The sequence below is a fragment of the Aquarana catesbeiana genome, linkage group LG08, assembly GCF_042186555.1.
Source record: "Aquarana catesbeiana isolate 2022-GZ linkage group LG08, ASM4218655v1, whole genome shotgun sequence".
NCBI lineage: Eukaryota > Metazoa > Chordata > Amphibia > Anura > Ranidae > Aquarana > Aquarana catesbeiana.
Genome location: NC_133331.1, coordinates 288,543,322 through 288,563,352, shown reverse-complemented (window position 1 = coordinate 288,563,352; position 20,031 = coordinate 288,543,322). Strand labels below are relative to the sequence as shown.

Sequence of the window (20,031 nt, the reverse complement as noted above, 5' to 3'; positions counted from 1 at the left end):
GTGCCCAACCTCTGGTGTCACTGGAAGGAATAGTGCACCATTATTGGTGTCACTTGCAGGAAAAGTGCCCCGTCTTTGGTGTCAGTGGGAGGAATAGTGCTTCATCGCTGGTGTCAGTGAGAGGAATAGTGCCCCATCATTGGTATTGTTGGGAGAAAAATTGCCAATTTTAGGTATCAGTGGGAGAAATAGCAGTGTCAGATGGAGGAACGGTGCCCTGTTTTTGGTGTCAGTGGGAGGAATATTGTATATAAGAAAAACAATGGGGGTAAATAATGATTGTTGGGAAACAATCCAATGTCTCCACCACCATTAGGTGTTCAGTCCTCTAACCAGAATGCATATATGAAAAAGAAGGAATTTGCACCCGGAGGGTTTAAAGCGCCCAACCAGGGCAAAAAAGCAGTTAATTGGACAGAAATGAGACTTGTTGGAAAGTAAAAAACTTGTGTTTTTTGAATATCAATAAAAGGAATAATTCTTGTTAGGCACATGGAATATTGCACCATCATTGGTGTCACTGGAAGGAATAGTGCCCCATTGTTGGTGTCAGTGGGAGGAATAGGGCCCCATAGTTAATGTGACTGGAAAGAATAGTGCCCCATCATTGGTGTCACAGGAAAGAATAGTGCCTTATCGTTGGTGTCAGTGGGAGGAATAGTGCCCCATTATTGGTGTCAGTGGGAGGAATAGTGCCCCATTGTTAGTGTCAGTAAAAGAAATAGTGCCCCATTTTTTGTATCAGAGAAAGAAACAGTGCCTAATTGTTGGTGTCATTGGAAGGAATAGTACCCCATCTTTGGTGTCAGTGGGAGAAATAGTGCCCAAAGGGCCGCAGTTTGGAGACCACTGTCCTAGACCTATCAAATGCAATGTAAGATTTCCAGCCTTGAGTTGTCAGTTTCATTGACCTGCCACAGTCGTTTCCAAGAGAAGTAACTCTTCCACTCGGGGTCATAATTTAATTCACATTAGAGATCTCCCAACACAAGATAAAGGAAAGTCGATGAGCAGCTTAGCTATTTGTTCACTCAGAGCTGAACTATAAGTTTTGGCGTAACCAACACTTTAAAGTCTAAATCTATAGGTAATATGAGCACTATGTGAAAATGTAGTGGTATCATCTAGATTAGACCATACGTTCAACACATACATTACAATCTAAGTGTACAATCTCCCTTAGCTCTGCCAGCAACTGGGTAGAATAGGGGCCTGCCTGATAGGATTCGGATTGATAGAATAGATTCTATAGTTTTGGTAAATCTAAAGTTGATTGCACAGAGATTGGATTGTCAGAATGTAATATGTTTGGCAAGTTTTAAACCAATATGGCTCTTACATGAGTTGGAAGATGGACTGACCTTCGCATGAGTCAGAGGCTTGACTGGCGCTCTTGTCAGTCAGAAGCCAAATTGGCCCTTGCCTGAATCAGAAGCTGGACTGGCCCATGTGTGAGTCGGAGACCAGGCTGGTTTTAGTGTTCATCAGAATTCAAGGTGACCCTCAAGGGAGTCATAAGCCGAACTGGCTCTTGTTTGAGTCAAAAGTCAACTAAACTGACCCTTACCTGTGTCAGAAGTCAGACTGGTCCTCAAATTAATCAGAGGCCAGAATGGCTGTTGTGGGAGTTAGAATCCGGTCTCCTATATAAATAGGATGCCGGACTAACTCTTTCATGAGTCAGAGGCCATACTGTCCCTCGCATGAGTGAGAATCCATACTGACCCCGTATAAGTCATGAGCTGGACTGGCCCCTGCATGAGTCGAGGATTGGGCTGTTTCTTGCATTAAACGCTGGACTGGCCCTTGTGGTTATCAGTAGTCAAAGTGATCCTCAAGGGAGTCAAAAGTTGGATTAGCCTCTGCATGAGTCAGAGGCCAGTCTTGCCCCTACGTTAGCAGCTGAACTGGACTTTGCCTTAGAAACCAAATGGGCCCTCAAGTCAGAGCCAGATCAGCCCCATGTATGAGTGAGAAGCCAGACTGGTCCCATGTATGATTGAGAAGTCAAACTGGCCCCATGTACGAGTGAGAAGCCAGACTGGCCCCGTGTACGAGTGAGAAGCCAGACTGGCCCCGTGTACGAGTGAGAAGCCAGACTGGCCCCATGTACGAGTGAGAAGCCAGACTGGCCCCGTGTACGAGTGAGAAGCCAGACTGGCCCCATGTAGGAGTGAGAAGCCAGACTGGCCCCGTGTACGAGTGAGAAGCCAGACTGGCCCCGTGTACGAGTGAGAAGCCAGACTGGCCCCATGTACGAGTGAGAAGCCAGACTGGCCCCGTGTACGAGTGAGAAGCCAGACTGGCCCCGTGTACGAGTGAGAAGCCAGACTGGCCCCATGTACGAGTGAGAAGCCAGACTGGCCCCATGTACGAGTGAGAAGCCAGACTGGCCCCGTGTACGAGTGAGAAGCCAGACTGGCCCCGTGTACGAGTGAGAAGCCAGACTGGCCCCGTGTACGAGTGAGAAGCCAGACTGGCCCCATGTAGGAGTGAGAAGCCAGACTGGCCCCATGTAGGAGTGAGAAGCCAGACTGGCCCCGTGTACGAGTGAGAAGCCAGACTGGCCCCGTGTACGAGTGAGAAGCCAGACTGGCCCCATGTAGGAGTGAGAAGCCAGACTGGCCCCGTGTACGAGTGAGAAGCCAGACTGGCCCCGTGTACGAGTGAGAAGCCAGACTGGCCCCGTGTACGAGTGAGAAGCCAGACTGGCCCCGTGTACGAGTGAGAAGCCAGACTGGCCCCGTGTACGAGTGAGAAGCCAGACTGGCCCCATGTACGAGTGAGAAGCCAGACTGGCCCCATGTACGAGTGAGAAGCCAGACTGGGGCCATGTACGAGTGATAAGCCAGACTGGTCCCATGTACGAGTGAGAAGCCAGACTGGTCTCATGTACGAGTGAGAAGCCAGACTGGTCCCATGTACGAGTGAGAAGCCAGACTGGTCCCATGTAGGAGTGAGAAGCCAGACTGGCGCCATGTAGGAGTGAGAAGCCAGACTGGCCCCATGTAGGAGTGAGAAGCCAGACTGGCCCCATGTAGGAGTGAGAAGCCAGACTGGCGCCATGTAGGAGTGAGAAGCCAGACTGGCCCCGTGTACGAGTGAGAAGCCAGACTGGCCCCGTGTACGAGTGAGAAGCCAGACTAGCCCCGTGTACGAGTGAGAAGCCAGACTGGCCCCATGTAGGAGTGAGAAGCCAGACTGGCCCCATGTAGGAGTGAGAAGCCAGACTGGCCCCGTGTACGAGTGAGAAGCCAGACTGGCCCCGTGTACGAGTGAGAAGCCAGACTGGCCCCGTGTACGAGTGAGAAGCCAGACTGGCCCCATGTAGGAGTGAGAAGCCAGACTGGCCCCATGTAGGAGTGAGAAGCCAGACTGGCCCCGTGTAGGAGTGAGAAGCCAGACTGGCCCCGTGTAGGAGTGAGAAGCCAGACTGGCCCCGTGTAGGAGTGAGAAGCCAGACTGGCCCCGTGTACAAGTGAGAAGCCAGACTGGCCCCGTGTACGAGTGAGAAGCCAGACTGGCCCCGTGTACGAGTGAGAAGCCAGACTGGCCCCATGTAGGAGTGAGAAGCCAGACTGGCCCCATGTAGGAGTGAGAAGCCAGACTGGCCCCGTGTGCGAGTGAGAAGCCAGACTGGCCCCGTGTACGAGTGAGAAGCCAGACTGGCCCCGTGTGCGAGTGAGAAGCCAGACTGGCCCCGTGTACGAGTGAGAAGCCAGACTGGCCCCGTGTAGGAGTGAGAAGCCAGACTGGCCCCGTGTAGGAGTGAGAAGCCAGACTGGCCCCATGTAGGAGTGAGAAGCCAGACTGGCCCCGATATACGATTGAGAAACCAGACTGGCCCCGTGTACGAGTGAGAAGCCAGACTGGCCCCATGTAGGAGTGAGAAGCCAGACTGGCCCCGATATACGAGTGGGAAGCCAGACTGGCCCCGTGTACGAGTGGGAAGCCAGACTGGCCCCGTGTACGAGTGAGAAGCCAGACTGGCCCCGTGTACGAGTGAGAAGCCAGACTGGCCCCGTGCACGAGTGAGAAGCCAGACTGGCCCCATGTACGAGTGAGAAGCCAGACTGACCCCATATACGAGTCAGGAGCCAGACTGGTCCTCGAATTAGAGGCCAAGATGGCCTTTGTGGAGTTAAGTGCTGGACCAGCTCTCACATATGTCAGAAGCTGGACTAACCCTCACGTGAGTCAGAGGCCAAATTGGCCCTTGCATGAGTCAGAAGTCAAACTGGTCCTTGTGTAAGTCAGAAGACAAACTATCAGCTGTGTGAGTCATGAGCTGGACTGGCCCTACATGAGTCAGAGGTTGGACCGGTCCTCTTGTTAGAAGATGGAGTGGCCCTTACATTCTTCAGTAGCTCATTTGATCCTAAGTCAGTCAGAAGCCAGAATAATCAGAGTACCACAAAAACATTATAGATTTTTTTTTAAAGCAGAGGCCCTAAAGAATAAAATGGTGGGTGTTGCATTTTTTAATTTATATCACACAGTATCTGCACAGCGGTTTTTCAAATCCTAAGTAAGTCAGAAGCCAGAGTACCCCCTCTGCGTAAATCAAAAGCTAAACTGGCCCTCAGGTTAGTCAGAAGTCAAACTAAAGGTAACAGGTGCCATAACGTGAAAGAACTTACCGACAATATTAGTCTGAGCTCCATAGAAGCTTCATTCCCACGTCCTTCCCCCCCACCCCGATATAACAGCATTTAGTCCCTGAACAGGCTCTTGTTGTAGAATTCTAAACTGTACAACCGACAGTGGGCGGAGCTCAGAATCTGGGAACACCTGGCCTAAATGTCTCAGATGTATGACCAATCAGAAAATAAGCAATTTTGGGTGGCAGACATGGACACCAGACTGAAAATGTAGGAACACTGCCGTCCAGGAAGGGATTCACTGTAATTCACTGTAGTGTCCCTTGAAGGGAGATGGGCCCCATCCACTGTAGCTTCACTATTGTTACTAATGTTGGGCATCAATGTACCATGTATATACTATTTATTTGTCTAGTGAAGGCAATATGTATTGAATAAAGTTATTAAGAAAACACAATTTTTGTGGACCTTTACTAGTAGAAAAATATGTGTTTAGCAGCCACGTTTTTTATAACAATTCTTACATCATAATGAAGATAATATTTCAAAAAAAATTTTTTTTTTACTTAAGGAAAAGGAAGACAAAGAAAAGACCAAGGTAATTACACTCTATTCCAACAAGTGGAAAACTGGAAATGTACCTCTATATTTAGCCCTACAAAAGGACTTATGTTTTTTCAGGAGACCCCAAAACCTCCACTATTATAAATCTGGAGATATGGTACATGAGATTACTTATTTGGGGAACCCTTCCCTCTGCACATGTCAAAAACAATTCTTTTAACAGTATTATTAAAGTTGGTAAATTGCCATCTCTCTCCTGGCTCCAAGGGAGGAAAGCAATAATTTTGAATGATAATTTATATGTCTCGCAAGGGTTATGGTGGCCCCCTGGCAGGTGACACGGGCTTTCCCTAGGGGTGGGGTCCAAGTGACAGTTGGCTTCACCAGAGCTCAAGGTGAAAATGGGCTGGAGACTGTAGTGGTCCTGGTTTTCTTTACTGCAACTGTCACCAGGTCTTGGCTCTCAGGATCGCTCCACCTAGGGGTAGCAAGAGCAGGGAATGCTACGGTGTGGAGACTGAAGTACAGAATGGTAGACAGAAGAGTATTTGAATCTTGGCAGTGGGCAGGTAGCACAGTAGTCAGGTCCAGGCGGGAGGCTTGGAAGACAGAAGAGTTGTCGGTTTCAGGCAGGGGACTTGACAGGCAGAAGACTGGTCAGGTTAGGGCAGGGGTCTTAGCAGGCAGAAGAGTTGTCAGGTTCAGGCAGTGGTCTTGGCAGGCAGAATAGTGGTCAGGTTCAGCCAGGGGTCTTGGCAGGCAGAATAGTGGTCAGGTTCAGCCAGGGGTCTTGGCAGGCAGAAGAGTGGTCAGGTTCAGGCAGGGGTCTTAGCAGGCAGAAGAATGGTCAGGTTCAGGCAGTGGTCTTAGCAGGCAGAAGAGTGGTCAGGTTCAGGTAGAGGTCTTAGCAGGCAGAAGAGTGGTCAGGTTCAGGTAGAGGTCTTAGCAGGCAGAAGAGTGGTCAGGTTCAGGCAGGGGTCTTGGCAGGCAGAAGAGTGGTCAGGTTCAGGCAGGGGACTTGTCAGGCAGAAGAGTGGTCAGGTCCAGCCAGGAGACTTGGCTCAGAAGAGTGGGCAGGGGCCTTGGCAGGCAGAGGAGTGGTCAGGTCCAGGCAGTGGTCTTGGCAGGCAGAAGAGTGGTCAGGTTCGGGCAGGGGTCTTGGCAGGCAGAGTAGTGGTCAGGTTCAGGCAGGGGTCTTGGCAGGCAGAAGAGTGGTCAGGTCCAGGCAGGGGACTTGTCTTAGAAGATTGGCCAGGTCCAAGCAGGGGGACCTAGCAGGCAGAAGAGTGGTCAGGTCCAGGCAGGGGACTTGTCTCAGAAGATTGGCCAGGTCCAGGCAGGGGGACCTAGCAGGCAGAAAAGTGGTCAGGTCCAGGCAGGGGACTTGTCTGGCAGAAGAATGGTCAGATCCAGCCAGGGGACTTGGCTCAGAAGAGTGGGCAGGGGACTTGGCAGGCAGAGGAGTGGTCAGGTCCAGGCAGGGGAATTGTCAGGCAGAAGAGTGGTCAGGTTCAGGCAGGGGACTTGGCAGGCAGAAGAGTGGTCAGGTTCAGGCTAGGGACTTGTCTCAGTAGATTGGCCAGGTCCAGGCAGGGGGGCCTGGCAGACAGAAGAGTGGTCAGGTCCAGGCAAGGGAGCAAAGGGGAGAGACTGCACCAGGGTCTGATCTGTGTCAGACATTTGGAACTACACAGGCATCAGCATCTACATGAATGTGTCATCTCTGAGCCGCCATCTCATTCCAGGAAGCAGATGGTGACCCTGGATGACGCATGAGGAAAGATGGCCCCTTCCTGGAGAGAAAAGCAGATGAAGGCATTGCTAGGGGGAAGTACTGTGATACCTGTGAGGGGTCACAGATACCAGGAACACTGACACATTACTTAGAATGCATAAACTTAACATGAGAAATATATCTGGTGACAGGTCCACTTTAGGATGGATGCAGAGATAAAACAAAGAATGGCTGTGAGTTGAAGAGGAGCACTATGAGAGCAAACACTAAGGTTTCCGCTTCCTGCAATAGGGTGACAACGCCCCAGGGTAAGGATCACTCAAACCGCCTTATGTGAACGGGTCTTAAACTTTCCTCATCTGAAAGGACCCGTTCTTAGGGCTCATTCACACTAACGGTAGAGGGGTGGTAAAACCCTGGGCTTGAGCATTGTTTTTAGTGCCCCCCACCACTTCCCCTTTAGCTGCAGAGGCAGCGGCCGTGGGTGTACAATGCCGCAACCGGAATTATACCACCATGTTGCTTTCACCGGGCGTATAGACTCATTCAAGCTCTTTGAAATTGTAGATACCATGGATGCCCAATAATGCGCCTATGCATTATTGACGCATTTTGCCCGCATTTTTGATACATTTGCCATACGTTAAATAACACTTTCTAGATTCCTACTCTGCTTTAGTTTTTTATTGTACAGATTCTTGTACTATCATCCCGGCATGTAACGCTTTCTAAACGCATCTCTGTAAACGCCATAGGGGTGTTTGTGGCGCATTTGCAGTGCATTGATATAGACGTAAATGGGGGTATTTGGGAAGTGAGAAAAGCCAGCTAAACGCTACGTCAGACACTTTTTTCTTTTTTCCCCTTGCAAAAGGGCAACTTTCCCTCACCAAAGATGGCCGCTGAGGACTCCAGTGGCAGATGTTGTGATGGAGCTTTCACCACTAGAGGCCAAACAGCAGACACTCATTTTAGAGCTTCTGGCAGCAGTGTTGTAAGGGTCAGATCACCCTTGGTCTTCAAGAATATGGCCGTCACCAAAGTGCTGAGCGGTGCTCTTTAACCGAAAGCATGGGAATATTTCCTGCTGCAAGGGGGACACACACGATTACCCATCATCCCCTGCCGCCTCCTGGCCACTGCTGGTGACATCAAGTCCTGAAGCTCAGCTGCTGACTTCCTCCATCCAGAGGTGGGTGATCTCTCTATAGGGAGTATTGGGGGACACAGCTGGGGGGGTTAGGTGGAGGGGAGTTGGGTGAGCAGGGTGACCCTGAGGTCCATCAGACGGATTACACCCCAGATCTCGGGGTCACTGGCTCAGCACCGCAGAATTTCCACATTTATCTGTTGATCATTTTTTTTACGTGGAATCCTTGATCCCACTTCTGTACTGATGATGTTTCTCCACATTGCAATTTAAAAAAAAAATCTTTTTGGGATATGAATATTGTTGTCATTTTAAATATTAATATTTTTAAATATTAAAGTGGACCTGTCTTCGGATATATTTTTTATGTTAAAGCATATCTATGGCAATCAAAACAAGTACCAGATCCAGTTACTATGTGATGCTCAAGCCTCAAAAAGTTATACAAAGACTCCATTAGAAAATAAATGTATGGGGCTGTACAGATCGAGAATAATCCCCAACATTTACCGTATATATACAGCGTATGTATATATGTGTGTGTATAAAAATAATATAAAATAATAAAACATAAATCACATCCACAACAATACTAAATCTAATAGTAAACTGAAAATTATTAAAATATTTAAACAAGCATTATATTATATTAAAGCAATTCATTTTTCGTGATTTTTTTTTAATTAGTTTTATAGAATTTTTTTTGTTACATTTTTTCTCTCTCTAGATAGATAGATAGATAGAAAAATGTAACAAAAAAAATAATAATTTAATAATTTTTGGTTTACTTTTAGATTTAGTATTGTTGTGGTTTTTGTTTATATATATATATATATATATATATATATATATATATATATATATATATATATATATATATATATATATATATATATATAAACAAAAACCACAACAATACTAAATCTAAAAGTAAACCAAAAATTATTAAATTATTTCAACATGTATTGCATATAAAAAAGGGGGAGAAATGTAATAATATACCTAAAAAATACAAAAGCAAGACAATTTTTGGTCTTTTTGTTTGTGTGTTTTTTACAATAAATATATATATTTTGTATGTGTGTGTGTAACAAAATCACAACAAAGAGAAACTGATGAGTATTTCAGTATTTTGAGTTTTTATTGTATGTATAAAAACGGAATTTATAACCACTTCCATGCCGCAGGCCGTCATATGACGTCCTCAGCTTTCAGTGGGGATATCTGAATGATGGGTGCAGCTACAGGAATCATTCAGATACCATTCTTTTCAGCCAGTGGTTCCCTACACCATCAGAACAATCATAGAGGCTGTTCAGCTGCTTGATTGTTCTTACCGGTTGTGGGAGGGGACGTCCCCTCCTTCCACCGCCCTCCGGTGCTTCTCCAGGCTTTCCCGGGCAATCAGCGAACTGGAGAAGAAATCAGCCGGCGCCGGAAGGAAGCCATAGAGAACAACGAGGAACAGATGGTCCCCGGCAATCTCTATGACTCTCCGAGGCCCGGGCCCGACGTTATGACATCACGCCCAGGCCGGCAGAAGTAAACAAAGCCGGGGACTCGGCGGGATAGCCTGAGATCCTTCTTTTTTTTTTTTTTTTTTTTTTTGATCTCAGTCTTTCCAGCCTGGAGGAGAGATGGGAGGTCTTATAGACCCCCCATCTCTCCATAAAGAGGACCTGTCACACTATTCATTTTACAAGGGACGTTTACATTCCTTGTAATAGTAATAAAAGTGATCAAAACATTTTTTAAAGGGGAAGTGTAAAAATAAAAAATGTAATGTAAACAAAATAAACAATAAAAAAAATATATTAAAGCGCCCTTGTCCCCGCGAGCTCTCACGTAGACGCGAACGCATATGTAGATCGCGCCCGCATATATAAACGATGTTCAAACCACACATGTGAGGTATTACCGCAAACATTAGAGCGAGAGCAATAATTCTATCCAAAGACCTCCTCTGTAACTCTAAACATGTAACCTGTGAAAAAAAGTTTAAAGTGTCACCTATGGAGATTTTTAAGTACTGAAGTTTGGTGCCATTCCACGAGTGTGAGCAATTTTAAAGCGTGACATGTTAAGTATCTATCTACTCGGCGTAACATCATCTGTCACATTATACCAAGAAAATGGGCTAATTTTACTTTTTTCTTTTTTTTTTTTATGCATGAATGTTTTTTTTTTCCCAAAAATTACTGCGCAAATACCGAGTGACATAAAAAGTTGCAATGGCCGCCATTTTATTCCCTAGGGCGTCTGCTAAAGAAAATATATATATAATGTTTGGGGGTTCTGAGTAATTTTCTAGCAAAAAATGATGATTTTTACATGTAGGAGAGGAGTGCTGGAATTCGCACGGTATGGAAGTGGTTAAATTCTTGCTGATCCATATTGTTTATTTTTTTAAGAGAACTATAAGCACAACCTCTATTGGCCATCAGTATGTGAGGGAAAGTGCTTAGCATTACTAATGAGATGCCCTTAGGCCTTTAATACGTTATATAATTTTCCTTTAGATATACCAAAACCATAATATGAGGCCAATCCTAAACATTTTCAATTTGTATGCAATCAGGCAGTCCCTTATACTACAGAGTTGAAGGTAAATCTAAAGGAAATTGAATAAGAAAATTGTATAATGTATGGCCAGCTTTAGTTTTGCTGGGGTCCAGGCAGTGGGATCAGGGAAAGGGTCGGCTGAGGGTTCGTCCGAATCAAACATTAAGACTGCAAACTACTTCCCTCCCCAGAATTCCACCATCAGCACCTGAACCCATGTCCTGAGCCTGCAGCATGGACGAGGACAAGAGAAGCATAAATGAGAGAATCATTAAACTCACCTTGAAGATCCTCTACCTGCTGACCGGAGAGGTGAGGAGGATTCTGGGAGGTCACATGACATCACTCTTATCTCTATTAATAAAACACAGAGCTGACCGGAGAGGTGAGGAGGATTCTGGGAGGTCACATGACATCACTCTTATCTCTATTAATAAAACACAGACCTAAGCGGAGAGGTGAGGAGGATTCTGGGAGGTCACATGACATCACTCTTATCTCTATTAATAAAACACAGACCTGACCGGAGAGGTGAGGAGGATTCTGGGAGGTCACATGACATCACTCCTATCTCTATTAATAAAACACAGAGCTGACCGGAGAGGTGAGGAGGATTCTGGGAGGTCACATGACATCACTCTTATCTCTATTAATAAAACACAGCTGACCGGAGAGGTGAGGAGGATTCTGGGAGGTCACATGACATCTGTAACGACACCCCGAGTATGAAAGGGGTTAAAGCCGTTTAGGACATTCCATTTCCGAGCACAAAGGCAGCTACCGAACACTCCAATCAGCCGAACAAGAAACCCATAAAAATAATTCTTCCCCCCAAGTACGAGACGAGGCTCTGTACGGAGGGTCAAACAGGAATCAGACTCTTTATTAGAACCAAAATTACAAGTCTTTATATACAGTTAAAGAGGAGGTTCCTACCTCCTGCTCATATTACTCTAACAATACACTTGTAACCAAAAACCTAATTAACATGAGCTAATTTACTAAATCATTTACCCAGACTAGGTGACTCAGAGACATGACCTTTAGGACAGATTTGCCGTATTTTAGTTCAGAAGACACAATCAACATTATCATAAGTATAACACAGGACACCTTCACACAATAGCAGAAGCTAATTACAATTAACAGTACAAACAGTGATCCCCTCCCCTCCTCAGCCTAGTAGGCAACAAACTATAGTATGAGTAGACTGTCCGGCTCCTACCCAGTTCTAGAGGCCAATGTGATCAGCTCTCTCAACTAACAGGTTGAGTTCAGAATCAAACAACCCAAGAATAGTCTTTACATATATTCTTGAGAGATATTGTTAATGAATATTACTGTCCCATTTGAAGTAATCCAATCATATTCTTAGGGTTCATTCTTTTCTTGGTCACCCTGCGCCCAACAGTGACTCCCGTCACAACATCACTCTTATCTCTATTAATAAAACACAGAGCTGACCAGAGAGGTGATGAGGATTCTGGGAGGTCACATGACATCATTCTCATCTTTAATACTCTATTATTGGAAACGCAGACCTGACCAGAGAGGTGAGGGGGGTTCTGAGATAGTTGGCCACGCTTCTATGTGATATTTATTTTATTTTGTTACCTTACGTAGAATTATGGACCCATACATAAGACTGATGATGCCCAACCTCCCTCCCTGACACCCGAGAGAACCAATGACAAGAAAATTTTGGAAGTCACCAATGAGATCATTGATCTGCTGACAGGAGAGGTGAGCGGTAAATTCTGGGACATTATCCAGTAACAGACAAGGGATGTGTCTGGATGGTGACTGTATCATTGTGTGTGTCAGGTTCCTATAAGATGTCAGGATGTCACTGTCTATTTCTCCATGGAGGAGTGGGAGTATATAGAAGGACACAAGGATCTCTACAAGAACGTCATGATGGAGAATCAGCCGCCCCTCACATCACCGGGTAAGAGGAGACTTTATTGTAAAGGAGAGAGAAGTACGGAGGCTCCATCTAGATCCCACCTCATCAGATAAACACATAGAAACAATGTATTCAGTCAGTGTGTGTGTTTCCTACAGATGGATCCAGTAATGGGAACCCACCAGAGAGATGTCCTCTGTATTGTCGGGATTCCACACAGGAAGATCAGGAGATCCTTCAGGAGGATCACAACACCTCCGATGACTATCCGGTAATAGAAACTCATTGGGCTCCATCCCCAAATAGTTATTTATCTATCTAGCTAAAAATATGAATTGATGTTCATTACTTTGTCTTTAGGAGGAGGATCTAAACATCGTGTTTCTGGAAGTTGATCAGCAGGATACGGAGGAAGCTGATTATAAAATCAAAGAGGAGGATGTTCCTGTGGAGATCAGCACTGGTGAGAAAAACACTAAATCCAGAGAAGGGTCCCAGATTCTCTTTGTTCAGTCACTACAACAATCTATTCTTCTCCCCCCTCCGCCTGGGGGAATGTTATTAATTGTGAACTAAACAAAGATTTGTGGTTGGTATTGGCGCCTAGGGTGATGATTTGTTGAGGTAGCTGCCCCTTTAAGATAGACTGAATTGGTGGTAAACAAGGGTAAAGGTGTTGGCCCTATAAATCATCATATATAAAGTGTTCAACATACATACCAATGTAAGTAAAACGTGTAAATCGCAAACTTAATAAAGTCCAAAAGTGACAATCCCAACACCATAAATGAATGTATAGATTCTTATGGTTTGATATGTCTTAAAATAAATGCTTTACCATGAGTACTCATGAGGTTGATGGCAACTCCCTAAAGGTGTTTGACCACTTTTTAGGGTAGGTCAAAATGCGCTTTATTGAATAAGCCAGTAGGATCCTGGATAAAGGCTTTTTGGCTAAGATCAAGTGTAGTATCTGTTCTTATCAGTTGCCAAGAGGAGGTGCTGTGTTACTGCCCTGACTATGGTGGAGGTTGGGATGGTGGCTATTGTAAATCCTCTGTGTAATGTAATGGTACCTAGAAGGTTAGTATCGGTAGCAACCAAGATCAGGGTGCCCATACGTCATTGGGTGGCCGGGAGTAGATTCTACCAGAGAAAGTCTGAAGGGTACTCCTGGTAGGGATGGGGGCTGCATTGGTCTGGCCGAAGGCCGGATCCCGCAGAAAGCCCGTGGTGCATGTGTCCCTGGAGTGGCAGTCCAGGGGTGCCGCAATCTCACTGTGAGTGAGGGTCACTTTGAGTTATAGCACCTAGGTCACTGCACCATCACACTTTTTTCACACCTGCCTCTTGGGCCGGGCCTTTTGGCTAGGACCAGAGGAATTTTTATTCCTGTCCAGAAGGCCGGCCATTGTATTTCACAATGGCATCATAGCACTTTCTCCACTTCCCTTTTCCCCACTTTTATGTTGTTTGTTGTGTCCGTCACTTTATGGGGTTTTTTCGGTTGTTTGGTATGTACACGTTTCACGTTTCATTAGTAGGGTGTAGGTCCTTGGGCCTGCCCTGAAAGTCTTGGGAGGGGGTGGACATGACCCTCTGGCTTGGTTCACCCTCCCTCATGGGGTCTCCCTTCGGGGGAGCCCCACCTAGTACTTGGGGTGGTCTGTTTCGGCAGACATCCCAGAGAACGGAGTCCGCCTGGTTTGGGCCAGATGGACCATGTGAAGTAACCTAGTTCCCGTATGGAGCCTAACCCCTCCAGGGGATCAGGGCAAAGGTCCCTTCTCTTTGGAGGAGGACCAAATGTACACCCTGTGCACGTTTTGTGTCTCACTTTTTGGTGTGCACTTTTTTTTGCACCGGGTGGAGTTTTTGGAGTGTGTTCACACACCACAGGCTTTAAAAAGAAAAAAAAAGTAGGATCCTGGATAGAATAGCTCTCCACTGTGGGGCCCCCTCCGTCTTAAAGCCAAGGATTGGGAACAGACTCCACCAGAGACACAAAAGAGAGCTCTTATGGTGAAATACGTTTTATTAAAAAATTATTTAAAAAACACAGATTTTTGCACTCACATGTGACTGTGCCAATCCCAGCACCAAGGTGTCTACAGCATGTGCAGATGAATATATCAGACTCGCAGCGGCGTGCGATCCACGCCTCGTTCTGGATTAACAATTATATAGGATGTCACATATTTGAAGACATATCAAACCAGAAGAATCTATACATTCATTTATGGTGTTGGGATTGTCACTTTTGGACTTTATTAAGTTCGCGATTTACACATGTTTTACTTGCATTGTTCTGTATGTTAAACACTTCATATGTGATGATTTATAGCCCCAGCACCTTTACCCTTATTAATTGTGGAGCTGATGGTCATGAGACTCGATCAGAACGTTCAAACCGTTTCCAAAACATATGCAATTGAAAGGTGTCTCTCTCTCGCTCTGGATCCTATTGAGGAACTGCTGGCGCAAGATTCATTGACTAAGCCCCTGTCTGCTCTTTACTTTGATCTACTTAGTGTAGATTCCCCTAAAATGAAACGTTTATGGGCTCAGTGGAGGGATGATTTTCCTGACCTGGATAGAGAGGACTGGGAGCCATCGGCTCCGGTAAGCGGCGGAGACGACCGGAACGCAGTGAGGACCTCTCCCGCAGCCAATAAAAGTGATCTTGTGGTGAATGCGCCATGCAGACCCCTTTTATCTTACAGAGAACTGCCCGCCATTTAAGAATATACCAGGGTTATGGCAGCTATCTGCTGCCATAACCCCGGTATTTATGTCAAAGTCCCAACGTACAATGACGGTGGTTTGCGGTAAGTGGATAAAGAAACTTTTTTTGCTTGTCAGTTTGCTTTAACTTACATTGTATGCAGATGAAAACTCATCACTTTGATCTGCAGATGAATGAAACAGAGTGAATACAAAAGGAACAATGTCAGACAGTCCATTTTTTTTTTTACAGCAGCTATTACATCTACTGTATTTAAACAGCAAGTCCTGCCTGTCATTTTTACAGCAGGGAATTGCTGGCAAGTTCGAAAGGAGGAGGACAGTGTACCTCAATGGGTTTTTTAGGTTTGTGTAGCACGCACAGTATCTACAATTGGCTTAGGGTTTTGGTGTGTCTTGTAAATTAGTTTTCTTACATTTAACATTTGAATACAGTTTGCTTTAGTTTAAGTGTTTTCTAGGGTAAGAGAGAAGGGCAGAGTAAGAAGACAGAGAAATGAGAAGAAAGAAGGAACAAAAGGCAGGGGTGTGACAAGAAGAGCAGAACGATGAGGAAAATTACAATGTCGTAAGAGCAAAGGAAGAAGCAGGAGGAGAGAGAGCTAGGGACTGAGAAGAAGGGAAGAGAGGAATGATGAGAAAAGAAATAGTAGAGGAGGAGCAGAGGAAGAATGGGAAGAGCGAGGTACTGACAAGAAAGGGAGAGAAGAATGATAGAGGAAGAGCAGAAAAAGCATGAGAAGAGTGAAGGACTGACAAGAAGGAAAAAGAGGAATGATAAGGAAGGAAATGATAGAGGAGGAGCCGAGGAAGAATGGGAAGAGTGAGGGACTGACAAGAAGGAGAAAGAGGAATAATTAGGAAGTAAAAGATGGAGGAAGAATGGGAAAAGCAAAGGACTGAAAAGAAGGGAAGAGAGGAATGATGAGGAAGGAAATGATTGATGAGGAGCAGAAGAAGAATGGGAAGAGTGAGGGACTGACAAGAAGGGAAGAGAGGAATGAGGAGGAAGGAAATGATAGAGGAGGAGCAGAAGAAGAATGGGAAGAGTGAGGGACTGACAAGAAGGGAGGAAGGAATGAAGAGGAAGGAAATGATAGACGAGGAGCAGAAGAAGAATGGGAAAAGCGAGGGACTGACAAGAAAGAAAAAGAAGAATGATGAGGAAGGAAATGATAGAGGAGGAGCAGAAGAAGAATGGGAAGAGTGAGGGACTGACAAGAAGGGAGGAAAGAATGATGAGGAAGGAAATGATAGAGGAGGAATCGGAAGAGCGATGGACTGACAAGAAGGGAGGAAGAAATGATAAGGAAGGAAATGATAGAAGAGGAATCGGAAGAGCGAGGGACTGACAAGAAGGGAGGAAAGAATGACGAGGAAGGAAATGATAGAGGAGGAGCAGAGGAAGAACGGGAACAGCGAGGGACTGACAAGAAGGAAGAGAGGAATGATGAGGAAGGAAATGATAGAGGAGGAGCAGAAGAGGAATGGGAAGAGTGAGGGACTGACAAGAAGGGAGGAAGGAATGGTGAGGAAGGAAATGATAGAGGAGGAGCAGAGGAAGAATGGGAAGAGTGAGGGACTGACAAGAAGGAAGAGAGGAGTGATGAGGAAGGAAATGATAGCGGAGGAGCAGAGGCTGCACGGAAAAGCGCAGGATCTGGTGGAGGAGTTCTGTCCTCCTTTCTACTGCTGAGACAAGGTGGGGTGGAGATGAGGGGGTGCCGTAGTTGCAGTAAAGGTGTGAGGACTACATGAAATAGCCTGGTGGGCTATTTCTCCTCCATGACATTTTTCTTTTCCTTCCAGCAGATGGACAGTACCGCACCGTATCTACATCCCCATCACCGCTTCTTGCAGCCCCTCCAGATGCTGAGATAAAAGACGAGGACCCTCCTGCAAAGTCTGCAGTAAAGCACACTGTCATCCCAAAACGTCATCCGACACTCCGCAGCCCAACCCTGCCACCAACTCTCTCTACGCACAGCAGCAATGCAGTCAGCCATTCCAATTCCACCCCTTCTAACCGAGTGGAAGGACGGTTCCCTTGTCCGGACTGTGGCAAATCATTCAACTACAGAGCCAAGCTCCTCTCGCATCAGATAACGCACACGCACGAGAAAGCATTTTCCTGCGATGAATGCGGCAGGCGGTTTGCGCACAAAACAAGCCTTTTAGACCATCAAAAAATCCATACTGGTGAAAAGCCTTATTCTTGTTCCTACTGTGGGAAAAGCTTCATTCAAAAGTCCAAGATGACCCGTCACCAACGCATCCATACTGGGGAGAGACCCTACTCTTGTGCGGAGTGCGGCCGGTGTTTTGCCTATAGGTCAAACCTCATTGAGCATCAGCGGATCCACACGGGCGAGATGTTGTACCCTTGCGCCGAATGCGGCAAGTGCTTCACACACAAGACGAAGGTCATTGCGCATCAGAAAGTCCATTCGGGAGAGAAGCCATACTCCTGTTCGGACTGTGGGAAGAACTTTGGCCACAAGTTCAATCTCCTGGAACATCAGAAGACTCACACAGGGGAAAAACCTTTCGAGTGCACGCTCTGCGGCAAGTTCTTTGCACGTAAATCAAACCTTGTTGAGCACCAGAAGGTTCACACGGGGGAAAAACCCTTCCCTTGTCTTCAGTGTGGCCAGAGGTTCGCACACCGATCAACTCTTGTGAAACATCAGAGCACACACAAGATTGATGAGACTTCAACCGAGAAGGCACTTCGGCACACGCAACTTGGGTTACAGACTTTGCCATTGGTAGACAAACGAGACCCACCAGTCTGAATATAATTTGGGGGTGATGGGGATACAGGGGTTTTCTACTATCTTGAATTAAATACAATCACTACTGAGCTTCTTAAGAGGGTATCAAATCCTAGAGAATTCAAATTTTCAGGAATCTCATTGATTTTGAATTTTTTGCCTTGTTTCCCATGCCATGTGGGCAGATAAGTTGAACTACACACATCATGGAACATCAATGAATCTTGCACCATTGACCTGACCATAATCCATACTCCCAAGAACTTCTTCAGACTGTTTACCTTTGAAGTCATTTTATGTCTCCTTTAAGACCCTTTTCCCTTTTAGGTTTGCTCTTGCTGAGACTTTTTTCTCCCTCCTGATGAGAGGAGAGAGGTGAAGGTTGGATGACAGCTGTGTTAAAAACTCTGAAGGAAAGTATTGCCTACAAAGGTCCATCATAGAACCATTTTGTCTATTCAAATCACCCCCGTGCTCCCTTTTGGTCTCCTAGCTCTTGCAAGTTTTTTCCTAGCAATGCTCGATTTGGTTGTTGAAATCAGCCTATTTCCATCGGTCTATGACATCATGCTACACAAATTGCACTGCGTTCACCTTTGATACCTCTCTCAGTTAGGCCACACTGTCCACACCTTGTGACATCATCATATTTTTACAGGCTTACCTGTTAGTTAGGATGCACTGCATGTACACTGAGATCTCACCATCCAATCACAGACTTTTCTCCTGCATCAATTGTACTGCATTACCTCTCATGCATCACATACTAACCTGCTACGTACTAAGATTGCACTGTGCTCATAACGGAATGTTGCCTTTAAACTGCAATCCTTCTTAGCACTTCAATTGATATATTTTGTTATGTTGTTATTTAGTGATGATTAAAGGATAAGTCCTTGATGATAAATTTACTTCCCCTCTATACGATGAAGCAGGGGTTAGAAACCTTTTGCACATTAAGGATTCGTTCTCAAGGATTAGACAACCAGTGTGTCGGTGTATAGCTCAGATCAGACCTAATTCCTACACCTTCACACCTCAGATCAGCTTCAATTCCTGCACCTTCACATTTTAGATCATCCTCGGTTCCTGCACCTTCATACCTCAGATCATCCTCAGTTCCTGCACCTTCACGCCTCAAATCAGACCCAATTTCTACACCATCTACCTCAGATCAGCCTCAATTCCTGCACCTTCACACCTCAGATCAGCCTCAGTTCCTGCACCTTCACACCTCCGATCAGCTTCAGTTCCTGCATTTTCCCACCTCAGATCAGACCCAATTCCTGCACCTTCTCACCTCAGATCATACCCAATTCCTGCACCTTCACACCTCCGATCATGCTCAGTTCCTGCACCTTCACACCTCCGATCATGCTCAGTTCCTGCACCTTCACACCTCAGATCATCCTCAGTTCCTGCACCATCAGACCTCAGATCAGCCTCAGTTCCTGCACCTTCACACCTCAGATCAGCCTCAGTTCCTGCACCATCAGACCTCAGATCAGCCTCAGTTCCTGCACCTTCACACCTCAGATCATCCTCAGTTCCTGCACCATCAGACCTCAGATCATCCTCAGTTCCTGCACCATCAGACCTCAGATCAGCCTCAGTTCCTGCACCTTCACACCTAGATCAGACCCAATTCCTACACTATATACCTCAGATCATCCTCAGTTCCTGCACCTTCACACCTCAGATCAGACCCAATTGCTACACATATACCTCAGATCACCCTTAATCCCTGCACCTTCACATTTCAGATCTTCCTCAGTTGCTGTACCATCAGACCTCAGATCATCCTCACTTCTGCACCTTTACATCTCAGATCAGACACAATTCCTACACCATGCACCTCAGATCATCCTCAGTTTCTGCACCTTCACACCTCAGATCAGACCCAATTCTTACACTATATACCTCAGATCATCCTCAGTTCCTGCACCTTCACTTCTCAGATCAGAACCAATTTCTACACCATCTACCTCAGATCA

The 20,031-nt window shown here is 46.0% G+C and overlaps 1 protein-coding gene across 1 annotated transcript in view; it reads left to right on the top strand.

The window, feature by feature from the left end:
• The window catches only part of LOC141106780 (uncharacterized), a 111,245-nt gene extending 92,301 nt beyond the window's left edge, over positions 1–18,944 (top strand). The window contains exons 8-13 of the mRNA XM_073597708.1: positions 10,846–10,924; positions 12,236–12,355; positions 12,437–12,560; positions 12,677–12,789; positions 12,879–12,981; positions 17,073–18,944. Coding sequence (XP_073453809.1) covers positions 10,846–10,924; positions 12,236–12,355; positions 12,437–12,560; positions 12,677–12,789; positions 12,879–12,981; positions 17,073–18,058 — 1,525 coding nt within the window. The 3' untranslated portion in view covers positions 18,059–18,944. The remainder of the gene's footprint in view (positions 1–10,845; positions 10,925–12,235; positions 12,356–12,436; positions 12,561–12,676; positions 12,790–12,878; positions 12,982–17,072) is intronic.
• The last annotated feature ends 1,087 nt before the right edge of the window (positions 18,945–20,031 follow it).